The 23,037-nt window shown below is 39.7% G+C and overlaps 1 protein-coding gene across 1 annotated transcript in view; it reads right to left on the bottom strand.

Moving 5' to 3' along the window:
- COL9A2 (collagen type IX alpha 2 chain) overlaps positions 1-23,037 on the bottom strand; it is a 116,605-nt gene that overhangs the window by 48,629 nt on the left and 44,939 nt on the right. The window contains exons 9-15 of the mRNA XM_082247604.1: positions 19,121-19,174; positions 15,679-15,726; positions 6,875-6,931; positions 6,249-6,302; positions 5,157-5,210; positions 1,829-1,882; positions 778-831 (exon numbers count right to left, since the gene is read on the bottom strand). Coding sequence (XP_082103730.1) covers positions 778-831; positions 1,829-1,882; positions 5,157-5,210; positions 6,249-6,302; positions 6,875-6,931; positions 15,679-15,726; positions 19,121-19,174 — 375 coding nt within the window. The remainder of the gene's footprint in view (positions 1-777; positions 832-1,828; positions 1,883-5,156; positions 5,211-6,248; positions 6,303-6,874; positions 6,932-15,678; positions 15,727-19,120; positions 19,175-23,037) is intronic.

Consider the following 23,037-nt stretch of genomic DNA (forward strand, 5'->3'; position numbering starts at 1 on the left):
TCACCTTGCGTACGATCCCTCCCTATCCTCCCCGCTGTCCTCCCCATTGTCCTCACTCTCTCTCCCCGCTCTGTGCTGGACAGGTGGTGGCACTTGCCTTACGGTTCCCTTCCCTGCGACGCAGGGGTGTGGAACCGGCGGCAAATTCAAAAATGTAAATACACTAAATGACATGATACTAAGTTGCAATCCTAACGGATTACACTGTATTATGCCATTTCGCCACAGGATTGCACCTGGTGACTTTTCCTGTGCCCTGCCAGCATTTTTTAAATTGCTGCCCGGTTCCACCCCCCTGCGTCGCAACGCTCGCAGGGAAGGGAACCGGAAGGCAAGTGCCGGCATCGGCCAAGCACACAGCAGCAGGACAGCGGGAGGACAGCGGGAGGACAGCGGGGGAGGATGGCGGGGGATCACAGAGGAAGGTGAGTTTTAAAATATAATACAACAGATTTCCATGCAAAACCATGTACCGCTTTTAGCACAGAAATCTGGACATAATCAGACTGACAGGGAGGTTAAGAAAAGTCATTTGTTTTCAGAGGATAATAAGTCCAATACACCAAACCTACCACTGCAGAATTACTGTGCTACTCCCTGACAGACAGAATGAACAGTGCAACACTGACTGACAAACGAGATAGGGTTAAGGTTTTAAGACAGATTGAGGAAAAATCATTCATAAACCTACTATATATATATATATTCTTTTAGATTGTGCTATTAACACACCTTTCCAACATAACAAAGAAAATGTTTAGTTTTATATTAACTTACAGGTTTCCCGGCTGCACCAACTGATCCAATCATCCCTTTATATCCTGTTGGTCCCTGTGAAATTCAGACAACATCTTTTAGAATAACAGTTAAAGAGGAGTATGATAAAGTACATATTGTTACACTGCTTACTTATTTACCTGGGATCCTTCCTTTTACATATAGATTAATATTATTGTTATTATTAATATTATTATTATTGTTATTATACAGGATTTATATAGTGCAAAATGAGGGCAGGCAATACAGTTACAATACAATTCAATACAGGATTAGAACAAGCAAGTGAATTGCAAAAGGTAATAGCTTATTGTAAAAAGCATGCACTGTCTTTACACACGCACACTTTCTCTCTCTCTACTAATATCAAACACAAGGGGATATCAAACACATAGCTGATATATGACTATATGGGGAAAATCCTAAGGTATATAAGAGGCCTTTCTGTGACCCAAGGTCATAACATTTCATTATACTTTGTTCTGTACAAGCCTCTCCTGTTGTGCATGCCTTAGTGAGAATTGTCTCTAGAATGTGCTATTGGAGTCAGCATGTGGTCTCTGCTTACTGCTTAGACCACCAAACAAGAGAAGATAGTTTGATGTGTCCTAAAATATAAAAAGCTTTCCGAATCCTATCAAAAATCCCTCTACCCATTCCCCCTATAGTGTGTATATATATATATATATATATATATATATATATATATATATATATATATTATAGTATAGATAAGGAATCTATTTTGTAAATCTAAGCCTTGGTGCATCCTATCCCCCACTGTACTACCTGGGATCTTCCTGCATTTTAGATATATCTTCATGTACAGCAGATGCTGAGAATCATGATGGATTAGCATGTAAGTTCTTATTTTATTGGTAATTACGGTATGTTATTTTTAATGCTTATACATATATAGTCCTTATGCTGCACACATTCACTCTCTCTATTAAATTATAATATCGAATGTAATAATAAAAATACATATTTTTCAAGCTGACCACACAATTTCAAAGATCTATCTCAAATGTCCACTTTTATAGATACTTACAGTTTCTCCTTTGGGTCCAGCGAGCCCTGGGTAACCACGGACTCCCTGAGGGCCCTGTATCATAAATAATGATAGAATTTTTTGAATTATTATCAGCACTTTAAAATGGTAAAAATAAATAATAGGCAGTGTCTAATAATACTATAAGCTTGTTCTACTTGTTCTAAACAAGAGATCTGTGTTTCGGAGTTCCCCGAGATGGCATCTTGTGGACTGAATTGGAGAAAAGAGCCAGGAACCTTATGAGTACATTCTAGGAACAAATAGAATTCTCTGGTTTAAAGAAAAAACACAATGATATATTGTTTCTTCAGATATTGTGGCCCTAGGCTATTCAGTACTTAAGATCAACTGACTAATATTACATTTAATTCTACATTTTATTTGCAGCTGCTGGATGAATATTGGGAGCTATAACTTTAGTTATTGTTAGTCTAGCGCAGACCTGGGCATTTTACATACCCCTTTGGCCTGCCTGCATGAGGTCAATCAGAAATTGGAAGCCAAATGTAAATAAGAGTATGTCATGCACGCAAAACAACTGCATTGTCTAGGCGACTGCTTTTTTCTTTTTAAATTTACGTATGTACATGCAAGTCTATGTACCTTCACAGTAATGTGTTGAAGAATAGATGTCTACAAGGGATGGCAGCTGGTGAATTTCCCCCCCTCCCCCCCAGGGCGCATGACACTGCTTTATGGCTCTGGGAGAGAAGTGTGGGTTCCCTGAGTCTAGGCTGGCCAGTCATCAAGATGGCAGCAGTTATGTTTCCACCCTCATTGGTTTTCCAGTAGCCAAAATGGCAGCAGTCGCACTATTGCCTTTTTTGAGTGGCTTTGGCTGTGTAGGAGGGGTGGTGGTGCCCCTCAAACAATTAGGGTAGACCATAGGAGGTAGGCAACAGGGATATGATGCAGGTAAGGGCATGTGGGAAGGGGTTGTCAAATCCCACTCTCCACAGTTAAGAGGCGGAACTTATAGCAATGAAGAGAATATAAAAACACTCTCATGAGGCTCCTATAGACAGGCTGCTCTGCTAACTCTATGTATGTATGGCCCAAGGAGGTGCTAGTTTACCATATTAGATAATGTTGGTTCCCTATATGGATTTATATTTTATATTTATTTTAGGAGAATTTTGTGTCTAGTTATGTGCACCCATATACAGTACTTGGGATATTAGTTAAGCAGAATTAAGATCAGCCTATTTGTTTGGTCCTCCAAAACAGTCCCAGTTTTTCATGTGGCCTCTTAAATGCATACCACTGGTCTAGCAGTAGACAACCCTGGTCTAGCACCAGTACTAAGTGTAATGGCTGCAGGTTATTTTGGTTGTTATTATTTAAAATAGTTAAGTGTCTTTGGGAGAATAGACTACCTAACAATTGCTATAATTCTCAGGTGCAAGAATGAAGATTTGACCACAGGTGCTGCTTGCAAATTACGTGTTACACTTAAATCAAGCTCCACCCCTCCATTTAAAAAGATGTATAGTCTTAAAACTAAAACTGCATACTATAAATATACAGTATATTACAGGACATGATATAAATAAAAGTGTGTTAAACTTTGAAAATGAAAAAGTTAAACACCTTTTATAAACTATTTTTTGAGGATTCCCAATGCCACCCCATATACAGTATACTATACAGTACATCTTTTTTGCTTGGCAGATAGCAAGTTATTTTTGTGAGATCAGTGAAGGCTAAATGAAGCTACTGTCTGTTCTCATTCCAATGCAGATGGCAGGGAAGGGAATAATACCTTTTTACCACTACATATTACATTTCAAAATTGAAAGTAAATGTTACTATTTCCATAACAACTTTTTTGATTGCAGCATTTTATAATAAATTAACTATCAAACACGTTGCTAATATAGGATTATACAGGTAATTCAAGGCATACAAAAATATGTTCTGTGACTAAATTTTTATTGTCTTTATTTTTTGTAAAAGCTCTGCTTGTCGTGATAAACTTACTTTAGTAACAACTGCTGATAGGATGTACTATTGCAGGCAGCATGCAGTTTTTTTTATAGCCAGGGCTACTATTTAAAGTGGTTGTAAACCCGGGACATGAAATATGAACAAAGCATATCCTTCTATACAGGGCAGCCATCAGACATTTTTGGGCCCCTTACCCACTTTTAGGCCTGGGCCCCCCTAGGGCCTGTCCAATGGCCGTCACACTGAATCCGCCCACACTGAATTCCTTTAAGAAAATGAATCCAATCCATCAAAGAGACATCCCCATAGAATCAGCAAAGAGATGGCCCAAGCCAGGAAGAGACGACCCTTTATATTCTGCAAAGAGACATCCTAATCCAGCACAGAGACATACCCATATATTCAGCAAAGAGACATTCTCGATTATTGAGCAAATACACATCCCAATACAGAAAAAAACATCCCACTGGCTCACTCTGTAGCTGTCCTATTATAGAAATTGCTAGTTACTACAGCAGCACCAACTCAGTATCTTTAGTTGGGGTCTGGACGGCTGGGCCCCTCGGGACATCCGGACCCCCTACATCTGTATGGCCTGTACCCCCCCCCCCCCCCTGATGGCAGCCCTGCTTCTATACCGTGTTCTTGTCTCTTTCCAAAGCAGTGAGTGTGGTTTCTCCTTGCTGCCTTTTTCCTCTGCTATCAGTATGTGTCACTTCTGAAAGGTTTTGATGAGATAAAAAGGTGACGTGGGGAGGGAGTTCCAGCACAGAGCCTGGGACTGATATCCTTAGCTCTGCATGTTCTCTGTGTACAGTGAGGGGTAGGGGTCCCTTCTGTCCAAATAGGGCTCAGACGTGTCTTTGCAGATCTGCACTGTGAGACTTCAGCTCTCCGCCCCCTGCTGCTAGAGAAAAATTATGTGTAAATTCTGGACTTTGAACTGATGTAGAGGACAGATGACTGCAGATAAACAGATACAACCTATGTAGGAGGATTTGTTTTAAACCTGTGTATAGCCTGATGCTATTTCCTTCACTGGGTATATGAGAGGGTTTTCAACCACTTTAACTAGTCAGACTATCAAGCAAGAGAAAATGGCTTGATATTTCCTGGACTACAAAGAGCTGAGTCCAGTCAACATTTCCTGTATACTCTTTTTCCTACATGTAGGTAGCGAGAATCGGAAAACAGAGGAAGGAAGCAGTCATCACAGTTTGTAAATGTGAATCTTAGTGCTGGCTATTTCCCATTGTGTGCTACAACACTGAAAGAAGGGGAAACATAAGAATGAGATGCTACTATTACATGTAGCCTTCTCTATAGTGATATCAGCTATGCTGACATTTATTTGTAAGAACAGGTGGTTGTACATTACCGGAGGTCCTGGAATTCCTTGTTCCCCTGAAATGCCTACATCTCCCTTTGTGCCCTGTAATTGGAAAAAAGGTCTACTGAACCAAGATATATACAATAATGCTTTAATTTTACTGGAAAATTTCATTGTTTTTAATAATGAGATACAAATTTTCTGAAGTTACGAGAAAAGAAAACAAGAAATTAATATTGCAGCACACAGAAACAATAACTTTCTTCACATGTCCAGGGGTGATCTGTACCTTTGTTAGTGGAGACTAAGATCCCTATTGCAAGGCTTTATACCATTTTATTTTTGTAGCCGACTGTGCCCCTTGACAGAAAGGAACAGAGGGAGGCTGATTTCTGGGTAAGCAGTGTTTAGGAAATACTGCTTATTCACTTAATTACAGTCAAATGCTTATAATCGCCAGGCAGGCATCGGTATGTTCAGCTCCCAGACCCTTCACTTTGAGCTACTAGCTGAGTTGTACTGATAGCTGCAGTACTATGATAGCCTTGTCACAGGTACAGTACATTACATTAAAATGCATGTTTATGTGCATATTCATGTATTAATCAGTGCAAGTTTACATGCGAGTACTTTTATGAATGTATGTGCATGTGCAGGTATACAGAGAATGAATAGTAGACAGTAACTAGAACAGATCTAAATCCTAGTGCAATACAATTTGGATGCATCCAGTTAGTACTACACTGCCTGTGTGTCTGATTGGCTTTATCTTGGCATGGTATAATTAGGTAAGATGTTATTTAAGAAGATTTAAGATATTATTTAAGTGCTCAGTTGAAGGGATCGAAACAATGACGTGGCTTAGATTAGGCACAATCGTATGGTGTCACCAAAAAGTAGTGTAATTTGGTGCCTTTAACAACAATTGTATTTATAGAGAAAGTGACACTGGCCCTTCATTTGAGCATTTAGCAAGGGGTTGTTTTGTGCATATTCAAATGACAGACTGCATGAGAGATGTTGCTTTTCTTCATGTGCATGATACATAATAGGGGAGGGTTATTTCCGCTAAACCTATTGTTCTTTAGGAAGTTCTACTTATTTAAAAAAAAATCATAATCAATTTTAGGATATACATACAGTTTTGCCTTGTGGTCCTGGCTCACCAAGGGGACCTGGACGCCCTTTATGGCCCTTAAAAGAAAAGAATATTGTATTATAATGCAATTTCTATCCAACCCCTATGGTTTAGCATGTACAATAGTAAACAATTAACCGAGGAAACAAAGGTATAAGAAGATACCATCAATCTATCTTTGAGATTATAAACCCAGTTAAGCACTATTCAAAAAGTCTCTGTAAATTAGTGTGTATCCATCCTTAGCATTATTCAAAAATATTTGCAGAGAATACTGCTACATGGCAATATCACCTTCTGTGACCGGGTCTTGACCACTGCCATTTTATTAATTTATTGTTGGTAACCAGGCACACTAGTTGGTGAGTTCACTTACCACAGCTGGCAAGCAAAGAAGACAAATTGGCTGTGTGCCGATATTTTGCCCTTGTGCACAAAATGAGCTATCTATTAGAAACACTTTGACACTTTGTAACTTTTTATTAATAAGAGGCCTAAAAATAACTGCACAATGCAACCTTTGACAATGCAATGCTGAAACATAGAGAGTATACCTTTTTACTAAACAAATAGATCATTAAACAAGCACACTTTTATGAAAAAATATATATTTTACAGAAATACTAACCTTTACTCCCTGCAGTCCTTGGGGTCCTTTAGGGCCAGCTGGACAGTTTGTTGGACACTAAAAAAATATAATTAAATTGCACTGATTTATAGTGTAGAAAAAAACTACTAAACTGAAACATCAAAATAGTTAATGGTGGTGTCAGAACTTTGCCTTCATGAGGTTTTTATCTTTCTCAACCTTCATAGTATTGTCAGATAAAAATAACATTTACATTCCCTTTACAGCCCTCCCATTTGTCTCAATCAATGGCCCTATTGAAAGAATTAAAAAAAAGCGCACCCTGCCACTGTTTATAGCATAGACCACTAAGAATTCCTTTACTCGATGTTGGCTCATGTTTACCATTTAAATTTGTATCATCGTTGTCTGCATCGTCGTTGCCTGCCCACCCGCCCCCTTGTGCTACTCCATAATAGCAACTTTTTTTCAAATTTGTCTGTCATATATGTACTGTATGTAATCAGATTTCAATTAAAAAAAGTACATATATTTATGGCATGTAAAGTTGTGTCTATTTAAATATCTCTGAGGAGCTGTCAGTTTTGTAAAGGGGTCAGTTGCTCAAAAAAGTTTCAGAACCACTGCTCCAACTTTATACTAAATAAGCAATGAAAAAGCACACCAGTGGCATGTGCTTAAAATCTACCCTGCTACATACTCAAACCTCAGATTATATTCCATCCAGCTTAGATGTTGCCGTACTGAAAATGGCTGAACCCAACTTTCAATCGTCCTCCTGATTTCTGTATTGTTTACTGTTATCATTTTTATCTCTGTCTGTATATTGATACTTGCCGGTGTGAGCGGTCTCAAGAACTGCAATGGTTGTGAGAATCGTATACTACCCCTCTACCTTCCCCTACTTCCCCCTCTCCTTTTTCTTTTTCTTGGAGTGTTGTTTATTTTTCTTGCACATGTGAGATATTTGATGTTGGGGAACCAATGCTTACTTTGTGGAAGGTATTCCTAGGCGGCTGCTTAGGTGTCCCCTGGCTCACGATGGACTATATCATGGACACCAGGTTAACCCTCCCGTGTGGTGTCCCCTTCTAATGGTCCACCAAATATCTCCCTGAAAAATATGGTGGTCAATATGGTCTCCCTTCTCTGTCATTTACAATATCGTTGACTTCTGGTTTGTCTCATAGGCTAGTCTGCGGGACATCTTGGAGTCTGCATTGTTCCTTACTTGCCGTTTATTTTATGTTATATACTATTTTCCTTCTTTTTTTTTTTTTGGTTCTCTGTAAAACTGATTGGTGATGTAGAACACAATTTTATTGTTGGATTGCTATGAGTAGTGGACAACCCTGATCATTCTGTTTATATATGTTATGCATATGTTTGAAAACAAAATAAGGATTATATAAAAAAAAAAATAATAATCTACCCTGCTGTTTATGGACCAAATCCAGTGTTGTGAACCCTGCACCACTGGATATACTGTAGGTTATACCGGACAAAAACTGCAATGCTATCTTTCTGTGGATATAGCAGTTTGTATTAGGATTTTCAAATGAACTCAAGGATACCGAGTTACATATCAGCATACAGTTATATATATTTTACCTAGCTCTTGGCAGAACTTAAAATACCTACATGTTTCCGGCTCAGATTAAAACATAAATCACTCAGATTAAAACATAAATAAAAAGCAACACCCATTTAATAAATATTCGACACTGATTATAATAGAATGGGAATTTTAACCTACAGCTCTATTGAAGGCAAACCATGATAAGTACTTATACGGTTCTTTCTAAAGGGGTCCCCAGCAGCGGATAAATGTTTATATAGTTAAAAAACATTTGTAAAGCTTTATTTCCATAAAAACAAGACTTTTTCTGATTGGACGAGGTAGAGAGGAAGAGTGGTGACATCACAATCTCCACCACATCCAATCAGAGAATGCTTTGTGTTTATTAAGAAAAACAAGGCATTCTATAAATAGTGGAGGTGCGAGTGAACAATCCCCTGTGTTCAATGCACAAAGGGAAAGCTGCTAGCATAAAACCAAGAAGATCGTAGCTCTCACTTATATGGGGCAGGCTACTACAGGAATTTACAGCATGCCATGAGTTCAAATATATATACTAATATCAAGCCAAGCTGGCCCAATGTATGTATGCACAAAATTTAATTTATGGAGTCCAACTTTAAAGGGTAACTCCACTTTTGTGGGAAAAAAAATCAAACAAAAATAATAATATAGCGTATACAATTGCTTCACAAGTCACATTGCATTTAAATGTTATTAAAAGTACCTTTCCTTTTTAATCTGCAGCTCTGTAATTTTCTGTAAAATACAATGCAATATGGCAACCTGTATTGAAAGCCCACCAGAAATGTAATTTCCTGCTTGTGTGATTGACTTATAGATTTTCCCAGAAGTCTGCACTAAGCTACAGGTCAGAGTTTGGGCATTCTTTGCAACATTAATGTCATTTTTGATGAGATACTTCCAAAGGGAAATCTATAGGGTATTCATACCCTGCCACTTTCCTCATCAAAACACTGCAAGTGCAGCAGTTGATTGATAATTATAAAGTCCCTCCCATTCTCAGTCACATGGACACAGACACAGTAACTGCTGTTTTTTCAGAAAAACAAAAGGTAAGAATCTGCAACAAAGTTTGTTAAAATCCTTGCAATGTACACTGATTACCCAGAGGGGAATGTTTTTTTCTCAACAAAAGTGGAGTTACCCTATAAAGTACCCTGTAAGTTGTGTATTCCTTAATAAATCTAGATTTGCACATAGTATTACTTTTTGAAGTTCAGCAATATTTCTAAAATGTATTTAGCATCTAACTTAACTTTCACTCGCAACTCATTTAGAATTATCCATGTACCATCACTGAGAAAACAAATAGTGGAAGATATGTTCCACTTGGCTCTGCATATGAGGTAAGCAATCATTGCAATGCACTTCGATAGATGGAACTCTTTACAGAGTGATTAGACAGCTCTATGAGGTATTTTATTTTCTTGGTTGACTACCTTTCTTATGGAGATTTTAAGGTAATTTTTTTTCCTAAATAACATACAAATCATACTTACCTGCTATGTGCACTGGTTTTGCACAGAGCAGACCTGAACGTCCTCTTCTCTGGTCCCTCACCAGTGCTCCTGGCTCCTTCTCTTCTTGGTGGTACCTCATAGGAAGAAACTTCCCTTGAAGTACCACCTATGGGCTTGCTCCAGAGCTGTACGGGACTGCACTGCCTGCATCCATAGACACAGACAGCATGGCTCGGCCCCACCACCCCGCTCCCTCATTACAGGGTTTGACTGACAGCAGAGGGAGTCAATGGCTCCTGCTGAAGCAGCTAAGCCTGGGATAGGAGGAAGAACCCCTACAGGTGGACACAGCACTGGATCGAGTGATGGCTCAGGTAGGTATAAGGGGGTGAAGGGGCAATACTGTTATCTAAACATTTTTTACCTTATTGCATTTCCTGCAAAAGATGTTCAGGCTTTAGAACCACTTTAACCCTTGATGCTGACAGTACACAAATATGCAGCCTGACTGGACTGGGCTCTTTTCCATAGGGTGGCCACATATCTGTGTATCTGTCTTTGTGCTGGGACGGTGCCACACAGCCTGCTCCCAGCACAGAGACCAGGGTCTCACCGAGAGCCCTGAGTCCCGCATTGACAATCAGGACCCAGAACTCCTGATTCTGGGTCACCTGATTGCTGTGAAAGCTCTGATTGGCTACCACATTGATCAGACACTGTGAAGCCCACCCCTTTGTTTCTCACTCTGTAAATTGAGAGGAAAGATACCTTGTATCTTTCTCTCTCCTTGCAAAGAGAAAAAAAAAAAGAGTGTGTGTAAAAAAAAATAATAATCTGATCTAGGTCAGTGCCAGAGTTAGTGTTGGGTCAAAGTCAGGGTCAAAGGTCAAGGTCAGGGTCAAAGGTCATGTTCAGTATGTTTTGGACAGGATTTAAAGAAAAAAAAATGGCATTAGTATCAGTGTCAGTTATTGTCAGCATCAGTGTGTTTTAGGTAGGATGAAAAAAAAAAAAAAGCAAAATGCAAACTCTTGTTTTCGGGCTGTACTACGGGTGCAAACAACAATTAACATACACATGTGGTATCATTACAATCGTCCGCAGCAGAAAAAATTATTTTGGGTTGTTCTTTGGTAGTACGTTATGGTAGTTACAAGATATTTACAGCTACATTTAGAAAAAATGATTTAATTTCTAATTTGGGCTGGTTTTTCTTTGATAATAAAAAAAAAACCAGGAGATATCTATTACCGTTTACCACCAAATGAAAGCCAAATGTGTCCTGAAAGTTACAAGATATAATCCATCTAGATGCACAAAGTAGTTGTGATGATATGTACAGTTTTACTAACACATGTCAAGGTTGCACAATTGTGCTTAGGCATTAACATTTGTTTTACCTTTTGGCATGAATGGGGTTAAGATACAGATGGACATTAGATGATCATTGACTGCTCCATTTGATTAGAGATGTATCAGGAAATACAATTAGTATAAATAAATCCCTTCGCTGCTCTAATCCTCTAGAAAGTCTGATTGGCTACAAACAGCTGCTCACACCCGTGTTGAATCACCAACCATGGTTTTCCCAACCTGGGTTCCCTGGGTAAGGGTTCCTTGAGCAATGAGCAATTTTTGCCTCTCAGATAGGTTCTCACTGGCATCATTGATCTTATTAGCCATCTATAGGGGGGGAATTATTCCCAATGACCACAAGTGTAAGGGGTATTCTTCCCACTAACCATCACAACAATGTATCATGAGTTTTAATTATAGTAATTTTTAGCAGGGGTTCAGTGAGACCCCCTTGGGAGACCAGAGTGAAGCAAGCTACTTATGCTGTGGATGGAAATCTGTTTTAAGCCTTTCTGACCTCTTATAACAATGGAGGTCCATCAATACTAATACCATATGCACATGGTGGAATACATTCTGGAATCTTGGTGCACTTGCTACAGTTTAAGCTTTATTGTCAACTTTGGTGAATATTGAAATAAAAAGGTAAGTTTGGTTTTTGGCACAAAATACTTTTCATGGTGTTTTCTGTTGACGAAAACTCTTTTTGGATTGGCACATGAAATATGATTTACACATGGACTGAATTCTCTTATTATTTATGCTGAATATAATCAATTGTTAATCACTATAATTTGATGCTTAGGTCATTATAGAATTTATGTGGAATGTATAAATATTCACTTATGGTTGTTATAGATAATATTTGTATGCATCATGGTTGCCGCTAGATTGGGTAATTTTTACACTGTATATCCAAATTATGGTTACCAGCTCATTGTTAAATACTAATCAAAATATTTGGCTAATTTGATGCAATCAGTTCTTAAACTGTATATTATTAACTTGAAAACCTGCGTAGCACATTTTTTTTTTTTTTGGGGGGGGGGGTCATATAAAGTGTAGCATCCTTTAGTGCTAGAAGTGTAGATAGGTTTTGTTGGTAAATTTATGCACGCCTGGCTGGCAGCCAAGCCTGCTCTGTTTGTTTTGTGGGTTGGGCAGAAATCCAGGGAGGGCTGAATGACTCACAGGCAGCATCACTGAGACCCCCCCCCCTTTTCTAGAATGTGCTGGAACCTTCTAGAAAAATGGGAGGGGAAGTAAGGTGGAGCTGCCTGGAGTATTTTGAGGGCCCTGACTAATCCCCAACTTGGGTTGGCAGGGAGCAGGACCCCTCAAATACTCTGAGTCAGCCCAGCTGGGGAGGAGTTATTCGGGTGGAAGTTGGAGATGGAGTGTTAGGCTGTCGCTGGCCTTTGAGGGTCTCCCCAGTCTGGGGGGGTGACCTTGGGCCTGGGCTCAGGTGTGGACAGGACCCTCTCAAAACATACTGGGGTGTTATGGAAAGGAGGCACGGGAGCAAGTAGAGGACAGTGGTAGAACATTGCCAAGCAAGTCTCCAGGAGGAACCAGGAGCATACAAGAGGGCTTGTAAGTGACACACAGTCAGGAGGACTGGGAGAAACTCCAAATTTTAAAACATATCTCCTGCGCTCGAGTGGTGTATGATGGGGGAAAGAAATGTATATAGGTGTTCAAGTTGACTTAAGTTGGTATTGCTTGTGGTCTTGCTGCCCCCTCAGGACCAAGGGTATCCAAAACACACTAAAAGACAACAAGAGAAGGGCGCACCGACCTAGTGCCTTACCACTAAAAGTATTTATTAAAATTTTAAAAGGTATATATTATACTTGTAGCACTACTCCCAAGGGAGCTGCTGAGTGTGGGTCCCCCTGGGTTACCGCTAGCAACAACAGAACCTTTAAGCATGTTTTTCAAGTGTGAGCACCTCAGATGAGAACCAGTCCAGTTTCTTTGGTTTTTAGGGTTTATTTGAGAACTTGGATGGGAGAAGGGAGAAGTGGGATACTCCAACAACTGATCTTTGCACAATTAGGCAGGGACACTGAAAAATGCTGCTTGATGCTGATTAATGCTTCACTGATGCTGGTTAACACTGACTGATGCTGGCCTCAGTTAGACCAGTTACTAGAACTTCACCTCTGACTGTGGAAAAGTCCCTTTGAGCTCCCCAAAATACTCCTTACTAAGGTAGCTGACTTTAATGCAAACTGTATTGCTGAACACTTCAGAGCCCTTCCTGGTGCCCCTTTACTTTGCAAACTTCAGGGCTTAACTACTTGGCACCCCCTTTACTGTACACTCCTGGTTAGCTGGCTCCTGGATCCCCTTTGACCTCTCTGGAGTGGTCCCCTCTCCTAGGCAGACCCCTGGGCAGATCTTGTGTACTCACAACACTGTTTTTCCTGAAGATCTCTACCCAGCAGCTCCACTCGGTCAGCAACTCTGGATTCCTTGCAGCCCAGCTCAACCTCCGGTCCCTAGGCCAACTGCCTGGACCACCTTCTCACTTTTACAGGAAGAGAGACAGCCGTCACCTCCTCCTGGGACTGCTGCTCCCACCAAAAGACACCCTGTCACATGCTCCCCTCCAATTTATGTGCAATCCCAGGATCCATTGCAGGAATGCCCTCCCACTGGAACTGACATAAACCAGAGTGTGCCACTGGCTAGGTTTCCTCCACTGTCCAAAGAGCTCCCTCATTTGCTGCAGTGGGGACACTCCCTCAGACCCATTTTTTTGCTACGCCATAGGGGTCCGCGGTCCCTGCCTGCAGGGGGCATTTGCTTTGGGGTTGACTGAGCCAGTGCCAGATCCCCACATTAGTGCTAGCTTGTCCTGGGAGGGATTGTCTGCAAGCAAGTGTGTGCTGGAGGTAGAAGAGGAGAGATTGTATATATTGTATATAGTTGAGTCCCTACAAGTTTCCTTCAATCAAGTGGGCATCCCATATGCATCCTATCCCCATCCTTGTTCCTTTTCCCTAAAAAAAACAAAGCTGCAAGGACTGCTTCTTGACTCTAGAGTGACTAGAAATCCATGTGCCTGGCTTTGCAGGGTGAGAGATGACCACATTCACCAGTGGCCCCTTCCGGGGGTAGTGCTACAAAAGAATAAGCTGGTATACAAAGGGGTTGATCTACTAAAACTGAAGAGTGCAAAATCTGGTGCAGCTATCCATGATGGCAAATCAGCTTCTAACTTCAGCTTGTTCAGTTGAGCTTTCATAATAAAACCTGGAAGCTGACTGGTCTCTATGCACAGCTGCAACAGATTTTGCACTCTCCAGTTTTAGTAAACCACCCCATAGGCTATATTGTACAACATCTACAGCCTCCCCGGCTTAACAAATTCAATGAGAAGAATCAGAAGCACAGGATGGATTTTTCCCAGTGGACTGCTTCTGTTCCTTGCAGATAAGGCTGGTGTTAGTTTTGTCTGTCTGCATAAACATTAGAGTGGGAGTAAACTTCCATGGTTGATATTTACCTATTGGTAAGCCTATAATAAGGCTTAACTATAGGTACAGTAAATACTTCCTAAACATGCAACATTGCGGAGATATTTACTTCTGAATGGGCCAGTGACGTTACCGGCGCATGCACTCTGAAAGAACAGCATGCCTGTGCCATTCCTTTAGAGTCCTGTGCCATAATCAGACAGGCCAGAGGACGCGAACCCAGAAGGAAGACCAAGTGAAGATGAAAGCCTTGTCAGAGGTGACAGCCGTCACTGGAGGGCTTTGTTTTAAGGTACGTTTCACATATTGTGCTAGTTTGTGATGCATGCTAGCACATTATAACTTTACCTTGCAGGTTTAAAAAAAAAGTATGGCGGTTTTTTACCACTTTAAAGCACTGGGAACATATGTTTGCTTGTTTATGCCACGATCATCTAGTGGTCTACCTTCAACGTACCACCTGGCAGCTACGGGTATTTCTCTGTACTGTAGTAACTCTTCATTACCCTGTTTATTTTAGACTCAGGAAACATCTTCTTTACACAGAGCCAGTAATGGCATTAAGGTCCAACAGTCTTCTGCAAAAATCTCTCCTATAATGCTTTGAATATGCATGAATATACCAGACACAGGTAAGAGCAAACCATATGTAGATAGTTTAAACATTTTAGGATAAGACAATCAAATTCTTTAATAATACATTTTAGAAGGCAATAAACACAGTTCACAGATCTGTTACCACGATTGAAAAGTACTACCTTATCTCGGGTGGTTTTTAAAAAAAAATTTTGAAATATAATACATTTCACATGAATATACCTAAAACCTTACAGATTGTTGAGATGCATGGAAAAAGCCAATGGCTGACTTGGACTGCAAATATAGATGGTGGCCCTAATTCAGATACAGTTGACTAACTTGCCCCAGATGTGCACTTACCAGAAAGTCAGCACTGCCTTCTAGTCCTTGGATGTTCCCAGAGGGGCCCTGAAATACAAAAGAATGAGACCTCACACTACATTTAATTTATTCTGTCTGCTGACTGAATCCACAATACTATCTTAGAAGCTATTTGTGCAGCTTGCTTATATATTCCCATAATTAGATAGACCCAGCATTTACTGTTCATTGTAAGATTTAAGAACTGTACAGGGACAGCATGTTACACAGACAATACAGTGTTACAGCTCAGAGGAGAGAAAAGAGAAAGTACATGATAATGCATTTCACATAATGTATGTCAATGCAAATAGCAAAATACAGTAGGGAAGACTTCAGACAGGAAACGAGAGTCTCTGGAACAAACTGATCATACCCTGGAGGTAAATGGGAAAAGTGACAGCTTCAGAGAAGTAAGCTAAAATAACTCTCTATGGAGGTCACACATTAATGGTGAATTCAGCAACTAATTTCCCCCACACATACAGTGAATTACAATGGCAGTCAGGCAAAACCAAAACACACTGATGAATAGTTAAAGAGGAGAAGTTCAGATTGTGAAAATGTTGAAAGTATAGTAAAGGAAAATGCAGAGGATATAATATATTTATATATAAAAATCTGAAAACACTGAAACGCAACAAATTATATTTTTATTAGGTTGACATAAGGTGCATTCCAAATATACTGTATAAGCATTGTTAGCTAATGCTCATTTGCATATGATAGTGAAAAATATACAAAACAGTCCCATATTTTCAATTTTGCAAACGCAGCACCATTGTATTTCTACTGTTTATGAGACAGTAAAAAGTTTATTATTCTACATGTGACTGCAGCTTTGGTTGGAGAGTTCTTCTATCATACTTGTAAATATCTTAATGGCATCAAGTACAGGATCATCAAATACATTCAGCTTCATGCCATGGTACAGCAATTTTCTACTGTTATGTGACCTGACAGTTATAGAACACCTTCCAAGCTCGACAAAGCTATGCCTTTGTGGTTGTCAAAGTGTGTAGAATTGCAGAGGCACGCTGTTTTTATTTGACAAAATCAATTCAACATAGAAGGTAAATGGTAGTCCGTCCATGCCTGTCTATGTACATAAATGCACTAATCATTGGCATAAAGGTGCATGTGTTTGGCATGGGTCTTTACAATTGATACTTGTTCCAAAAGAAATGGAACAATTCTTACGCCATGCATATTTAAGAAAAAATGTATATCAATACTGAAATGTGCATGTGTACAGATGTATGTTCAAAAGCTCCTGTATATTTTAACTTTTCCATTTTTAATAAAGGACCTTGTGCACCAATAGGAAACAATTCCACCTGATTAAGCTGCTTAAGAGATAATATTATACCAAAGTCACCAGGAGCAAATAATACATTTGACACATTCTTTTATTTGTGCAGGATCCAGGGTCTTAACACTAAAAAGTGAAACCTATAGGTTATGTATAGTGCTTTTATGCATAATTGAATGAATTTACTTTTAGGGTAAATATTCACCTACTTTAATGACTACAGTGAAACAAAGTGAGAATTCCCTTTATCAAGAATACTCAGTTAAGGGGAAAAAAAAAATAGGATTTTTGCTCACAGGGTGGGATGATTGAAGTCAGCACAACTTCACCTCATTCACTGCACTTAGTGAAAATTCACTTTTCAAAAGAAAAAAAAAATGAATCGAGCTTAGGTAATGAGGTGACTTCAAAAACCCAATCATGTACAAGCAATAAATGCTATTTTTTTTATTTTTTTTATTATTTTTTTTATTATTTTTTATATTTACATTATAGTGTATTTCTTTATGCATATTGGGTTTTTACTTAGTTTCACCTCATTTATCAAGATAAGTGAAACTTTACTTTGCAAAGTAATTAGCTTTCAAAGTAAAAACACTTTTTTAATAAATCAGATCCAATTTATTTATTTATTTATTTATAATGGTTATGGATGAGTTGTTCTTTTTTTTATCCATATAAATATTAACATGCAGTTTTCCATCTAGCCATCAGGCGGAGCCATAGTTTTGCCATTAACATTGTTGATATGATTAATTTTCAGCTGTGCTGAAAGAAGTCCACTGTAATGGGTCAAAGATCAGGCTGCTCCATCTGAAATTCCTATCAGACAAAGGGAGCTACAAGGCAAGTTGCTGTGCTGTGTAGTCTTTTTAAAAAAAAAAACATAGTTACCGGTAGGCAGTACAATTTTAACAATGTGCCCAAATGTAATCTGGGCTCCGTAATTTGTAACTTGTTTGTAATTTGTTCAAATGTTAAATTAGCAATACCCATAAGAGGAAATTTAATTTTTATGTAACTAGAGGACTTCATATTCTGATTGTCCACATTTTCTTATGGAATGCAGATACACAATTTAACCACTTAAGCCCCGGAAGATTTTACCCCCATTCCGACCAGGGGGTATTTTGCGATTCGGCACTGCGTGACTTTAATGGACAATTGCGCGGTCGTGCGACGCTGTACCTAAACGAATTTGGCGTCCTTTTTTTCCCACAAACAGAGCTTTCTTTTGGTGGTATTTGATCACCTGTGCGATTTTTTGATCACGCGCTATAAACAAAAAAAGAGCGTCAATTTTGCAAAAATAGCAATATTTTTCACATTTTTTTATATGAAATTCCCCCAAAAAAAAATTTAAAAATCAAAATTTTTTTACTTTTTCGGCCAATTTGTTTTATGCTACCTATGTTTGGTAAAAAAAATCGCAAAAAGCGTATTTTGATTGGTTTGCGCAAAAGTTATCGCGTTTACTAACAAAGGGAAAGATTTCTGTCATTTTTGTTGTTTTTTTTTTTTAACGTGTAATGGCGGCGATCTGCGATTTTTTTTGCGGTACTGCGACATTGGGGCGGACAGATCGGACCCTTGACTGACATTTTTGACACTTTTGGGGTTACCAGTGACATTTCTACAGTAATCAGTGCTATATATATGCACTGTTACTGTAAAAATACACTGGTAGTGAAGGGGTTAACTTTATTTGGGAGGGAGGGGCTGTGTGTATCCCTAGGGGCGTGCTTTCTACTGTGATTGGCTGGGGCTTGAGCTGTATGGACACTGATCAACGGATCTACATACTAGATCCGAGTGATCAGTATCCTAACAGCAAGGAGAATGACAGGTGGCTTGTTTACACAAGCTGCCTGACATTCTCCCTCTCCCCCGCCGATCGCCGAGTGACCGGCGGACATCGGGTCCGCCGGTCACACGCGCGGGGGGGTCCGTGACCACGCGGGAGCGGGAGCGCGCCTCCGGGGGCGCGCGCTCGCTCCCTAGACCCTCACAAGCTAGTGACGTAGCCCTACGTCACTTTGCCTGTGAGGGGCTGACTGCCGACGTAGATCGGCGTTAGGCAGTCGGCAAGTGGTTAATTAAAAATATTTAAAAAATTGTAAAGATACATACCGGTTTTCCAGGTGGTCCTGGTGGTCCAGAAGGCCCAACAGGTCCTCTCTCACCCTTCAAAAAAGGAAACAATGTCAACATTGGGTACCAAGATCAAGGTACAATTTAATATTTTCAAATGATACTGTTATGATATTAACACTGTATTACAGTACCTACTGATTATCTCATCAGGATACCATGGCACTGCTCACATATATAAAAAAGTAAGGGATATAGTGCATGACATTCGTCTAATTAGCTTGGGATTGTGCTGTGTTAATTGTAACTGTGGGGAGAGTTGCTATGCAATAACCAGCAGAAGGTTCTAGTGGCACATTGCCATTAAATACAAAATACCATGTACAGCAAACAAAAATCTATCATAAAAGCAAAACAGAAGGGTCACTATTGCAATTAAAATGGCTTAACTGTGCTTATAGACCATGTGCTTATTTGTAATTATAATTACTACTTCAGTCAAACAGAGAAATGCTGCATTTGAAAGGGGCAACTAACTAGTTGGCATTTACATACTGAAATTATGCCTTCTGCAACAGGTTGCCTAGTTAGCTAACACCATTTAGTTAGCAACGTTTTCTGAAAGCACGGTATAGATCTATAACATGACAGTCTGTTTTATTGTTTAAACAATAGTCTATCTTTGTGACCGTGCCCGTACATTGGAATATGAGAGGGAGGGTACATGCATAAAATTGTGTGAGAGAGGCTGCAGTCTCCCCCATAATCCTTGCAGAAGGCCTGCTAAATGTGGCTGTACTAAATTATTTACAACACAGAATAAAAAAAATTGAGTTTACTTTCTATAATGGTATAATAATGGATATGTTCCCAAATACATTTTATTCTTTTGCTTGGATCTGTTCGTGAGCATGACATAACGATTGAGGTGGCAGTTAAAGTAGAGCTAGTGGCAACACATTTTTTTTTAATTTGCATAGAGCAGGGGGGGGGGGGTTATAACCCCTGTCACCATCTGTGTCCCATTGCAGAGATTTATCTTCACTTCCTGTCCCATAGCCAAACAGGAAGTGAGAAGGAATACCTGCAAATTAAGGGAATTCTTTGGGGACCCCAGGTCACTGGAACTAGTATCCCCATTGGAAGAGTTCCCCTTTATAACTTTTCTGAGGACAACCCAAAATTTGGGATTTTCTTTTACTTTCACTTTCAATGATAATGGTAAACAGGACAAATAGAGAGGGGGAATCTCGATAACAGGGGCACAGACAGGAATAAAAACCTGACAGGTGTTATAATCCCTCTCCACTCTATACAAAAAACGTTTGCCTTTAGTTATAATTGAAGAAACATAGTTACATACAGTGCCTTGCGAAAGTATTCGGCCCCCTTGACTTTGCAAACTTTTGCCACATTTCAGACTTCAAACATAAAGATATAAAACTGTAATTTTTTGTGAAGAATCAACAACAAGTGGGACACAATCATGAAGTGGAACGAAAATTATTGGATATTTCAAACTTTTTTAACAAATAAAAAACTGAAAAATCGGGCATGCAAAATGATTCAGCCCCCTTAAGTTAATACTTTGTAGTGCCACCTTTTGCTGCGATTACAGCTGTAAGTCGCTTGGGGTATGTCTCTATCAGTTTTGCACATCGAGAGACTGAAATTTTTGCCCATTCCTCCTTGCAAAACAGCTCGAGCTCAGTGAGGTTGGATGGAGAGCGTTTGTGAACAGCAGTTTTCAGTTCTTTCCACAGATTCTCATTTGGATCCAGGTCTGGACTTTGACTTGGCCATTCTAACACCTGGATATGTTTATTTGTGAACCATTCCATTGTAGATTTTGCTTTATGTTTTGGATCATTATCTTGTTGGAAGACAAATCTCCGTCCCAGTCCCAGGTCTTTTGCAGACTCCATCAGGCTTTCTTCCAGAATGGTCCTGTATTTGGCTCCATCCATCTTCCCATCAATTTTAACCATCTTCCCTGTCCCTGCTGAAGAAAAGCAGGCCCAAACCATGATGCTGCCACCACCATGTTTGACAGTGGGGATGGTGTGTTCAGGGTGATGAGCTGTGTTGCTTGTACGCCAAACATAATGTTTTGCATTGTTGCCAAAAAGTTCGATTTTGGTTTCATCTGACCAGAGCACCTTCTTCCACATGTTTGGTGTGTCTCCCAGGTGGCTTGTGGCAAACTTTAAACAACACTTTCTTCTTGCCACTCTTCCATAAAGGCCAGATTTGTGCAGTATACAACTGATTGTTGTCCTATGGACAGAGTCTCCCACCTCAGCTGTAGATCTCTGCAGTTCATCCAGAGTGATCATGGGCCTCTTGGCTGCATCTCTGATCAGTCTTCTCCTTGTATGAGCTGAAAGTTTAGAGCCAGGTCTTCGTAGATTTGCAGTGGTGGGATGTTTAAAACTTGGGAAATCTTTTTGTATCCAAATCCGGCTTTAAACTTCTCCACAACAGTATCTCGGACCTGCCTGGTGTGTTCCTTGTTCTTCATCTCTGCGCTTTAAACGGACCTCTGAGACTATCACAGTGCAGGTGCATTTATACGGAGACTTGATTACACACAGGTGGATTCTAGTTATCATCATTAGTCATTTAGGTCAACATTGGATCATTCAGAGATCCTCACTGAACATCTGGAGAGAGTTTGCTGCACTGAAAGTAAAGGGGCTGAATAATTTTGCACGCCCATTTTTTCAGTTTTATATTTGTTAACAAAGTTTGAAATATCCAATAAATTTCGTTCCACTTCATGATTGTGTCCCACTTGTTGTTGATTCTTCACAAAAAATTACAGTTTTATATCTTTATGTTTGAAGCCTGGAATGTGGCAAAAGGTCGCAAAGTTCAAGGGGGCCGAATATTTTCGCAAGGCACTGTAGTTAGTCAGGTCGATAAAAGACACAAGTCCATCTGGTTCAACCAAAAAAACAACAGTATTGAAAACCCAACCATACAATCCCATGTACACAATCCTATACCCGCAGTTGATCCAGAGGAAGGCAAAAAAAAAAAAAAATAGATAGGGATATAGTATGGATGCTGTTCATATAAAACAAGCGTTATTTTTGTGGTAAGACCCTCTGCACTAATAATGCTCTTTTGCTTCCATGTATGTTCAATTTTAATGTGGCCTCCAAGCATTCATAATGCATGGGAAGCACCATACCAGTTCACCAATTTAAGTAGGTCATAACAAGCTTGTCCTGAAATGCATGTTTGCAAGCCAAACCTCTTTCTCTGGTGTGATAAAAATGTTTCTTTGATTTAGCAAAACTCAACCATAATTACCTGAACTGGAATAATTTATTGTAATTAGAATGACTATAAAGTGGTTCTAAAATCAAAATGTTTTTTTTTTTTTTTTTAACCTGATGGCATTCTTTAAATTAGGGTAAAAAAAAAAAAAAAAAACACCCTACTATCTCTTCTATCCACACCCATCTCTAAATACTTATTTGACTCCTGTATCAGCTCCAGCGACATGTTGGCTGCAACACCACTCCCTTCACTTCCTGGTCTCACAGGAGACACTGAGGACAGTGTGAGCCATAAGGTTCCTTCTGCTGTCAGACTACCTCCTGTGTTGAGGGAGTGGGGGCCTGGCTTACTGGCGCTGTGTGCCTATGGATGCACACAGCATTACTCATAAGTGCGTTCACACAGGTGCCTCCTTAGCACCCAGCTTGTTAAGGAGGAAGGTGAGGTGGACAGTGCTGGCAGGAGACTTCAAGAAGAAGAGGTAAGGGAACTCTCTCTGCAATACTGTTGCACAAAAAGAATGGCTGTACAACCAACTGGACTGGCAGTCTTAGTAAGACTCTATGTACACCACTCAAACGAGTTACAGTCAGCTGTGGGGAAAATCTGTGGTCCTGCTGTATGGAGGTAACTTTTCTGACCTATACCTAGAACAATTCTAATGAGGC

The sequence above is a fragment of the Pelophylax lessonae genome, assembly GCF_965119305.1.
Source record: "Pelophylax lessonae genome assembly, chromosome: 2".
In the NCBI taxonomy this organism is placed as follows: domain Eukaryota; kingdom Metazoa; phylum Chordata; class Amphibia; order Anura; family Ranidae; genus Pelophylax; species Pelophylax lessonae.